This window comes from Branchiostoma floridae, chromosome 5 (genome assembly GCF_000003815.2).
Source record: "Branchiostoma floridae strain S238N-H82 chromosome 5, Bfl_VNyyK, whole genome shotgun sequence".
NCBI classification, from domain to species: domain Eukaryota; kingdom Metazoa; phylum Chordata; class Leptocardii; order Amphioxiformes; family Branchiostomatidae; genus Branchiostoma; species Branchiostoma floridae.
In genome coordinates, this window is record NC_049983.1 from 17,509,211 (window position 1) to 17,520,526 (window position 11,316).

The window sequence follows — 11,316 nt, forward strand, 5'->3', positions numbered from 1 at the left end:
CTGCTATGATAAGAAATTGTGACAAATCAAATGACAGTGTAAATGTATCTGTAAGATTCTGAACAGTTATTGAAGGTTTTATTATTATTTTTTACATTTAAATGTGCCGCCAAAACTTGACCCGCAGTGCTATGTTTTCATGTGTCTGAGTTACGTAGTGTTTCCACGTAGAATTTAGATTCTGTACAATATCTCGACCTGCGTACATCTTTATTCCATCGTGTAATACTTGTACATACATATATCTGAATACTAGTATTAGCTGCACCAAGGAGGTTTAATAAAAAAACACAACCTCCTTGGCTGCACGTCGTTCGTTCGGCCAGCGCCAGCCTGTAAGTTCATGTACATCGTTCATCTTCATACTTTAGCGCTGCTCATAGTTAGATCGAAACTGTCGACGTTCCATTTGTACCTGTAGAAAAAGAAAACAATACTATTTACTTCATGTCCTTTTTCACTCTTGATTATGATACAAATGTCTAAATAAAGGTTTGTAACTAAATTGTAAGTCTCAGTATCGTGAGTGCGTTGTTTGTGTCTTGCTCAATCCAAGGAGCTTACTCAATCCTAGTACACGTGCAATTTATTTGCCCCCTCCCTCCGCTGGGTAAGTTACTGGTGCGTAACTTCGGAATGTCGTATATGCCGAGAAGTATAAGATGTGCTGACAAATGAGCAATACAGATAATCCAATACAAATGGGCAATACAGATATGTCTAGTAGGCCGGTAGTATAGTATTGGCTCACGATCGCCGTGCGCGCTTCGCCTTCAAGCGATGAGAATCGCGCCCGTGCGCGTTTCATCAACAAGGGAATAGTCTCGCACGGTAGTGTAGGCTCACCATCGCCGTGCGCGCTCCGTATTCAAGTGAAGAGAATCGAACCCGCGCGATTTCCTTCAGTGCGTGAACAGTCTCACCCCGTTCGATTCTCTGCAAATCGCTTACCTGTTCTTACCTGACCGTGGGGTCTGCTTGGAGACCATAGTGCCAGATCTAAATGATGAATTTCAAACTTGTGGCATAAAGTTAGTTAATCAAGAGTAAACATTAGCATGCATACATTAAATATGTAAGTCATTTGCATAAGACTTACAAAAGCTCTAATAAATCAATTTCATGTGCAAATGCCAACCTGTTTTGAGAAGCAGATCTTTGGGCCCAAATCTAAAATTTTCTTTGTTCCTGAATAGGCCCAAGATCTGATCACAGGGCTTCCTCAGTCCCAGGTAAGATTTCTTAGCAAAAAAATTATAAGGGAGAAACTAAATTATTGCAAAACATAACGTTATATTCTCAGTCTGTCGGTGACTTGTATTTGTTTGTTCAAGCCAGGATAACCAAAACTGGCGAACATATGTTATCTTCAGTGGATCATCAGGCACAAATTTGGACCCTGTTGACCCCATTTGACCTGACCCCCACGTAGTTGCCCGGGGCTTCCAGCAACTGAAAGCGACGGTCGGTCGCGCGTCGCGTCTCTCCAGCTATTTTATTTGCTTGTCGTGTCTTGGTGAGTGCTAAAGACGGGCGAAGTAAGGTAACGTTAGAACGTATCACTTTTACGTCTGACTTGATTCCGTCCGATGCCACGGTCCCTCACTGGCGCACTGTGACTACAGCCAGATTGAAGCCTGACCACACCACGGGGGAGGGGGGCGAAAGTTTGACCTGTTTCTTCACTGATAGACGTGCGTTGGAGGCACCACAGTGGTCAAGCATCATAGCGTTTGGCAAGGCTACGCGGGTCACGGTTCCTTACTCATTCACTGGGGTTCCAGTGACGAACATACATAATCAAAATGGCGTCGTCACTTGACGCCTGGTTTCCAGTGATGAATTGCTTTGTTCCAGTGATGAAACTCTCTCGTTACTGGAATTCCAGTGAGGAACCTTGACTCGTCACTCGGTTTCCAGTGATGAACTCCGCTCGTCACTCGGGACCCAGTGATGAACGTCATCCGTCACTGGGCACCGAGTGCGGAACCATCGAGGTCACCGATTCCTCACTGGGTTTTCCAGTGATCGGCGACTCTTCGGCACTGGATACCGAGTGATGAAATCATTTCGGCACTGGGCTGCCAGTGACCACGTCCTAATAGCACTGGAATGTTCCAGTGCTGAGTTCGATATGCAACAACTTGAACAATAACACATGCATGTCGCCATAGCCGTGTTACTGTTAGATTTGGTCCGCTGTACCCGAAGGTCGCCTACTCAGTGTGTGTTTTTAGTCATGGTCCGGAAGTGTATGTATATCATGGTGTCCAGTGCTGATTCGGGTAAACCAGTGATGAAGTTTCTCTTCACTGGAAAACTAGTGACGATAAATATTCCCCACTGGTAAGCCAGTGACAACGCGACTTCATCACTGGATACCAAGTGATGAGAAATTTACCCGTGACCTCGGTAGTTTTGCCATCCATAGCCTGACCACCTCAAATGGAGGTAAAAACCGCTGTAACTGGTCTAATAGAGTAAATAAGCCCTTCACAGAGATAAGGACGCGTGAGTAGAACTCCTAGGTAAATTTGTCAAATTATATGTCCTGAAAAAGAAAACAAAACCCGTCTGGACTTTGTTGTGCAAAGGGTTTACGGAAAAGGCTGGGCTGTCTACCTGGGCTGTCTACCAGGGCTGTCTACCTGGGCTGGCTATCACGTCAGGCTACTTGGACCTACGAAAGCCCATTGGGACAAAAGCTGTTTTAGCAGTAGGGGTGTGTCTGAAGGATCTGTGTGTTATTATGTGAATGAGTTGTGTGAAGTGGCAGTGTGTGAAGTAGCTGTGTTTGAAGGAGCTGTGTATGTTACATAACCAGAGGTTCTGGGTTCGAATCAGTTGATATGCCACCGATTTTGTACAGTTGGGAAGGACTCTTAAAAAGAGTACATATCTTCGGTAATTATAAGGGTCCCTCAGATAGGGCAAATGACTTACGGAAAAGACTAGGGGCCCTTCCTTCCCAGTGTAAGTGGTTCAAAACCTTAAGTCTTATGGCTACACCTGGGGTAATTGCTGTCGTATTGAGGTCACCTAAAAAGTTAGCACCGAATGGCAGCAGTTCTAGACCCTTGCATTTTACTTTACTTTATTTCAGGCTCTAACTGGCCCATAAGACACATGGACAAACATGAAAAACATAAAATATGTACAACATTTTAGACCATCATGAAAATATTATGACTAAGTATAGAGGCGCCGCCAGAGATTGGGGAAGAAAGAATTGTGGTAAAAAGAGTTGGACCTGAGCACAGACTGCACAATGCTATTGGATAAATTGAAAAGCCTACTTACAAATGAATGGCACTGTTTGCGCCATCTGGCGTCGAAGGTATCCGTATTGTTAAATACAAACATTTCACTTGCGCTACAAGATCTAGGAAAATTCATTATTATACGGAAACAATTGTTGTAAGCAATGCGACATTTCGACAGAACATTCGAACGAAAAAAATTCAATTTTAGCAACGATTCAATTGTCGATCTTAATGTATGGCGTAGAAGGACCCTGACAGCCACTAAAGAATGGCTCCTGGACGCCTTTGACAAACTAGCCACCAGTCTTAAGACTAATCCAATCAGCCCAATAAATCGTTTTAATAGCCCTTCCCAATGGCACAAGATCGGTGGCATATCAACTGATTTGAACCCAGAACATCTAGGTAATGTAACACACACAATTGCTTCACACAAAGCCCCTTCACACACCGCTCCTTCAAACACAGCTCCTTCACATACAGCCCATTCACATACAGTTCCTTCACACATAGCGTATTCATTGAGCACAAACAACCCTACTGCTAAAACAGTTTTTGTCCCAATGGGCTTTCGTAGGTCCAAGTAGCCTGACGTGATAGCCAGCCCAGGTAGACAGCCCAGGTAGACAGCCCAGGTAGACAGCCCAGCCTTTTCCGTAAACCCTTGTGCAAATCGAAACAATGGTGGAGACAAGGACTGTTTTGATTTCAAGGCCTTTACCTTTGACATATTTATTTTATATAGCTAGCATTCTCGTCGATGCACATGCTATTCACCACAGCCCCCGCCCAGAGTTACTCTCCAAGCAGAGGTAGGTGGGGAAAATTGTGACCTTTTTATCATATCATCCCATTGGAAGTGCGGGCAGAAAATGGGATGATATGATAAAAAGGTCATAATCTTCCCACCAACCTCTGCTTGGAGAGTACCCCCGACTTAGAATCTATTAAACTCAGGTGGTAAAATAGATATAAAGTCGAGAAGGGCAAGGCACAGCTGAATATTAAAAGGCCAAGATGCCTCGCATTTATACCTCCAAACAAGACTTTTACAGCAACGTATAACATGACTGTGATGAACTTCTCTGGAAATAAGACTTAATGTGTTTGACATAATTCCATCAATTGTCTGATAATAATCATTTTACATGTATCCTTGTAGTGCTAACTGTATAAGTTATGCCATGCATTTGAGACCTTGTATGATTGTACATTGTATGATTGTTGACCAGTAAACTTAATTGTAGGTTACAGAGGGTTTCATAACACTCCATTCCCCATCCAGGAACACAGGATAGGAGTATTAGGACTCTGTTCTTTTTGACGCTGCTAGAAGTTGCTGTGACCACCTCCTTGCTGAGACGAGTGCTGATACCATCCTGTTAAAGGGTAGGGACTTTGGAGTCCAAATTCTTTCCATATTCAATCATCCATATCTGTATGGTAGCATCAACAATTTACTGTTGGTTTACTGGGTAATAATTTATGCTTAGGCCTAGGAAAAAAAATGTTGTGTTTCCTGTTTCCCTACCTACCCTAAAAAAAACTGCCGACCCTAGACTTTTTTTTGGGGTGGGCAGTGGAGTCACATAGCTTCCAGTTAGAATTTTTATTTGGCCTTCTTCCTATTGAAGTAAAACACTGCTTGTCCCATCTAATGAAGGATAAATGTATCTACATGTATCATGCACAAATTGACACTACAAGACAAGGGTCATCATACATTTCAGTTTACTTGTTTCAACTGTATTGTAAATATGTATCACTAGAATTTTGGCCAGCCTAAAAAAAATAAAGAAAAAAAAGATGATCCCTACTACCGACCCTAATTTTTTCAGGACTGAAACAGGAAACACAACATTTTTTTTCCTAGGCCTTACTACATTGAGTATATACATACGTATTCAACCTTGTAAATGGACTCGACAACTCTTCGTTCAACTCTACAGCTACAAAGCAAATCTCTATATTTTCTTAATGATGTAACGTTGCTGCACTATTATACGAGAATGCCAAGTAGAAAATTTTTACAAGTAACGTTAATAGTGTTGGTAATTTTTACAATACAGCTATGACTAATTTGATAAATTCTTTGATCTTACAGATAATCAAGATATGGCTGAATCCAACCTTGGATGCCATGATGCCACCAATGAGAAACCTGAAGTCCATGAGGAGAGCGGGTATGAGACAGCTGAGAGGTCTACCTTGTCCCAACATACGAGAACTCATACAGGAGAGAAACCATACAAGTGTGACCAGTGTGACTATTCTGCAGCCCTTAAATCCAGTTTGGACAGCCATGTACTGAAGCATACTGGAGAAAAACCTTTCATGTGTGGACAGTGTGGGTACAGGGCAGCTCATAAATCTAACTTATCCAAACATATGAGGACACACACAGGAGAGAAACCCTACAAGTGTGACCAGTGTGACTATTCTGCCGGGAGCAAGTTTGCTTTGAACCAGCATGTCTCCACACACACTGGTGACAAACCCTACATGTGTGGGGAGTGTGGGTACAGGGCAGCACAAACATCCCACATAAACCGACACATGAGAATTCATACAGGACAAAGACCCTTCAAGTGTGAGCACTGTGACTATTCTGCAGCCCAGAAATCCGTTTTGAACAGCCATTTAGCTAAACATACAGGTGACAAACCCTACATGTGTGGGGTATGTGGGTACAGGGCAACTAGAAAGTCTCACTTATCTGACCATATGAAATCTCACACAGGAGAAAAACCTTTCTTGTGTGAAGTGTGTGGGTATAAAACAGCTCACAAGTCTCATCTTACTGTCCATATGAGAACTCATACAGGTAACATTACTGAGAGGCCCTACATGTGTGGGGAGTGTGGGTACAGGGCAAAGCAGAAATCTCACCTGTCAGACCATATGAAAACACATACTGGTGAGAAGCCTCTCATGTGTGACCAGTGTGGGTACAGGACTGCTAAGAAGTCTCACTTGGCCCAACACATGAGAACTCACACTGGTGAAAAACCCTACATGTGTGGGGAGTGTGGGTTTAGGACAACTATGAGGGCCAACTTGTCTTTCCATATGAGAACTCACACTGGAGAAACCACTTGCACTGAAAAAAAATTCAAGTGTGACGAGTGTGGGTACAGGGCAGCTAGGCAGTTGCACTTGTCCCAACATATGAGAACTCACACGGGAGAGAAACCCTACAAGTGTGATGAGTGTGACTATTCTGCAGCTCTTAAATCCAGTTTGGACAGCCATCGACTATTAAAACATACTGGTGAGAAACCTTTCATGTGTGGAGAGTGTGGGTACAGGACAGCTTATAAACCTGCCTTATCCAAACATATGAGAACTCATACTGGCGAGAGACCCTTCAAGTGTGACTATTCTGCAGCAAAGAAATGCACTTTGGACATCCATGTATTGAAACATACTGGAGAAAAACCCTTCATGTGTGAGGAGTGTGGTTACAGGTCAACTCAGAAGTCGACCTTATCCCAACACATGAGAACTCATCATACGGGAGAGAAACCCTACTAGTGTGACCTGTGTGACTATTCTGCGGCCCAGAAATACAGTTTGAACGTTCATCTAAAAAATCACGCTAAGAAACCACCTGTGTGGGTACAGGGCAAGTAGACAGGTACACCTGTCCTATCGTATGAAAACTCATTCTCGTGGCACCAAAGGACAAAACCCCAATAGAAGTGAAATGCAGCATTGTATATCACATTCCGTGCCAGGGAACTAGATGGAAAGAGACTTGCGAAGAATCCTACATGGGCGGGACTGAACACTGACTGAGAACCAAATTCCTTCAACACCAATACCCCTGTTCCCTGTCATCGGAAGTCTCTCAACACATCCACAATGATTCACTGGGCCATATCGTTTCACTGGATCAAGTCACTTAACAGGACTACTTTGAGTTTGTAAGAGGTTTTAAGGAGGTCATATACATTAGGGCACTCCAGCCATCACTGAACAGAGACACCGTGCATTATAAATGTCCTGCCACGTTAGACCAATTGTTGATGTCACGTGTCCGCAAGATCACATGTTAATAAGATCATGTGTCTGTAACTCTCACGACTTTATGTCCTGAAGTGATTGGTCATCAGCATTGATCCTAAAGAAGGCGAGTGAAAATTTGATCACCTTTGTGTTTGAAGAAAGTTAAGCATTGTATTATCTTCTGGAATGTTGACTTCAGGAAGAGTTTGCTTTTGAACTAAATATCTGTACAGGAAACTTCACAAAAAATGAAACATTATCATTGTAACTTTTTTTATTCACATTTTCCTAAAATCAAGGCATACTGTAAATGTTAGAAGAATGACATTTATCTTAGTTTTGTCTTAAATCTTCTCAACAAAAGAAGTTCACTGCTACCAGAGCAATGTATATCATATCGGAACAGTGAGTAGGTCTAACAAATGTTTGTCCACTTCCCAAATAGTATATAATTGGGTCTAATCCTTATTTTACCTCACAGTTCACTTCATGGCACTAACATAGTTCCATCAGCACTATTCTAAATACCAACCTATGTATTAAAATACTTGGATAAAAGCTCTTTTACTGTCACCCTCTTGCCCTTGCCAGTGGCACTGCAGGAATAAGTACCCTTGTATGTATGACTACACACATCTACACGTATGACTTGGATAAGTTTGGGAGGCTGTACGTACACTCGGAAGGCAGAAGGCACATATATACAAGCTTTTCTGTCCATACAATACAGTATCTTACACCAACGTGGCTTAGCGGGCATAACCAAGGTTCTCTGAACCTTTCTAATTTCAAAGATGAATCCTCAGAGTACCAAGGTCCATCCTAAATCACTTCTGGTACATCTTTTCTATGTAAAGTAAAACACATGTCAAAATACAGCAATTGCTTATCACCAATATTAGCATTCAAACTCTTAATTCTAAATCTTCTTTATTTGTTATCATTATACAGTATCAGAAATTGCAACTTCACTTTGAAAAATAGGGCAGACGGTCTTATGTCTTTTCACAGTTATTGTGAAAATGTTCAAATCTTAAGCCACCTCCTATGCCCATCTTTAACCTGCCCTTTAAGCTATCTCTCTATTGGCTAAATCACAAAAAATGCCAGAACAGATAAACTTTACAAAGTACACAAAACATAACATACTTAACAACGATGTTGTAGTAACATTTTATAAATAATTCCATCTGACAAGGTCTTACATATGCTTATATACTCTAAGCCATGGTATTTTCCTTGTAGGGACATGACAAAATTGTTCTCCCTTGTAATGTTATGGTCCAACTTGACACCGAAAGGAGAAAAAAAGTACAACAATCATTTGCTAACCTTAAGTTTGATCCCATATGCATATTCATCAGACATCCCCATTATAGAGCGATTTGAAAAGATTGCAGATACAAAATTTTCAATATCTATGTATGACATTGTACATCTCAAGGCATCTACTGGGCTTATATCTGGGTAATTGTTTCAGCATAGTCAAACCTCTCATCGAGGCCACCATGAGAAGATTTTAGGTACTGCAGTCTTGTGTATCATTAAAATGTCCATAGTTTTGTTCAACACTAATAATAATGATCTTAGGGTCTAAGAATCTTCACTGTACAGTCAGAAAATGTACTGTAAGGTCTGTACAATACAATACAAGGCTAACTCCTCTGTATCATAACACACACATTTGAGGAGCATCTGCATCATTGACACATAGATGCCTTAAACAGATAACTGACTGAAGCTGTGTGAGTCAGTCAGAGCGATTTGACAAAGCGCCAACTGAATTTCATCTGTAAAAATCTAATCTGTATACAATTTGTGTGTTTTGTTGTCTTTTTAGTCATAGTTGTGTGTATTACATGATATTAAAATTATAAAGTATCATAATAAAATAGAATACATGCAGCACCATTGTTTCTTTTCTGTTCACGACACAAAATGTTACTACTTGAAACTACTTTCCAACCAAAAGGAAATGAAACCTTGACAGAAATCACAAAACTACTGTAATAAGACATCAATCTATGATTCTGTAATGAAATTGTGCAATTTGACTAGGAAAATTTCCTTATAACTTCACATTTTTCCTGAATATCATAAGTTCCTGTATTCTGTTGATTTCAAGTAATGATGACCTTGTAACACTAAGATTCACATTACACATGTACAGTTGTATCACTAAATTTGTTGAAGTACAGTTTGTTCTTGCCCCTAAATCACCATCTCAGTCACTATCTTGTAAAGAGCAATGCCATACACCAGACCAAAGGTAGTAGCTTTTGTAGAGTAACACAATGTTAGTTATTTCGATGATGGTTTAGACATCCAGGTAATAAGATATGCCGAATAGCAATTTCCAGAATCATATCTAGTTGCTTAAGTAAATGTTAGTTTTCTCTGGTGATAGTAGCCATAAGGAATAATCAGGTAGGCCAACCGCAGCTGTAATATTTTGATCCCATTTTCAATACTGGAGTGAGTGACCGTGGACAGAAAATACAGAAATTGTGCTACACTGCAACAGACCACTCAGTTTGAATGGTTCTTGAAAAACTTGAATATGTATCCGATAAATTCTGTTAATTCTATATCGATACTACACATCTTTAACTGAATCTGACAACTTACACTCTCCACTTAAATGTTGCTAATGCAACGGATATACAAACCTGACACAATATCTTCCATGAAAATGTTACTATTGTTAGGAGCAGACCACAAAGAGTCAAGGGAAGACAAGGAGCAGAACTAGAGCAAAACATGTTGCAACCAACCATCTAGCAACCAAATACATCAGAGTGTTAACATATCACAGAAGTTTGTATCAATGTGTTCATGTTGGAATAACCATAGAAAAAAACAAGTACACAGCACAAAAAATGCACCTTTAAAGGACAGCATCAGAAAATTTTCAATTGTTTATTTTCCAGTAGTTTACTCATTAAAAAGTTGATGTACGTCAATTTTTACATTGATCCGCCTAATATGACCCTGTAGACACGTTTGAACTTCGCGCTCTCCTCCTCTCCCCGCCGCGCTGGCCGATGACGTAATGGCCTCGTTCTGATCGTCTGAGATTGTATGACGTCACGGATCCAAAACTTCTAGCCAGCCATTTTGCTCGGTGAACCTCGGTCCTCTCATCGATAAATAATCACCCCGCCATTCTGGAGTTCAGTTTGTTGTTGTTGAAAAAGGCGCGAAAAGGGGGTCGTTCGATATGTAGCGATCAAGGGTATGTTGTCAGAGGAAAAATGTTTATTTTTTAAATGTCCCTGCCAGTTGGACAATTGTGAACTCAACCAAAATTCGTGGAAGCTTACGTGTAAATATCGCTGTGCTGTCCGGAAAGGAGAAGGTAAGAACTGACCCGAACTCGCTCTTGTAATAGTCCAGAACGGCACGATGCGTGAACCTCCCCCACCACCATTGTTTTGATTTCGTTCCGTCGCCGCGCGGTTCACACGCAGGCAAGCTTATTCATGTTCAGTCTCCCGGGGACTATGGCTTCGTAGACAGCTCACAATGCGACTTTCAGGTCCACGAAAGTAATTTTCAACAACAACAAACTGAACTCCAGAATGGCGGGGTGATTATTTATCGATGAGAGGACCGAGGTTCACCGAGCAAAATGGCTGGCTAGAAGTTTTGGATCCATGACGTCATACAATCTCAGACGATCAGAACGAGGCCATTACGTCATCGGCCAGCGCGGCGGGGAGAGGAGGAGAGCGCGAAGTTCAAACATGTCTACAGGGTCATATTAGGCGGATCAATGTAAAAATTGACGTACATCAACTTTTTAATGAGTAAACTACTGGAAAATAAACAATTGAAAATTTTCTGATGCTGTCCTTTAAAATGTCCCTTGTAGACCAATTTGGAAAATAAATCTAGTGTACATCATAAGTCAAGTAAAATGCCTGTGCTTCTGCACCCCCTCTTCTTATGCTTTATGGTCAGTTCCTAAAGAGTGAATCTCACTGAAGCTGTGGTACGTTGGCAGAATACCTGCAGTTGAGTCATTTGATATATTTTTTTACAC

General features: G+C 41.2%; 1 protein-coding gene across 1 annotated transcript; it reads left to right on the forward strand.

The window, feature by feature from the left end:
• The first annotated feature begins 1,421 nt into the window (after positions 1–1,421).
• Positions 1,422–9,244, forward strand: LOC118416810 (gastrula zinc finger protein XlCGF57.1-like). Its single transcript, XM_035822071.1, has 3 exons — positions 1,422–1,516; positions 4,511–4,652; positions 5,368–9,244. Exon 3 carries the CDS (start codon positions 5,379–5,381, stop codon positions 6,795–6,797), a length of 1,419 nt encoding a protein of 472 aa, XP_035677964.1. The 5' UTR covers positions 1,422–1,516; positions 4,511–4,652; positions 5,368–5,378; the 3' UTR covers positions 6,798–9,244.
• The last annotated feature ends 2,072 nt before the right edge of the window (positions 9,245–11,316 follow it).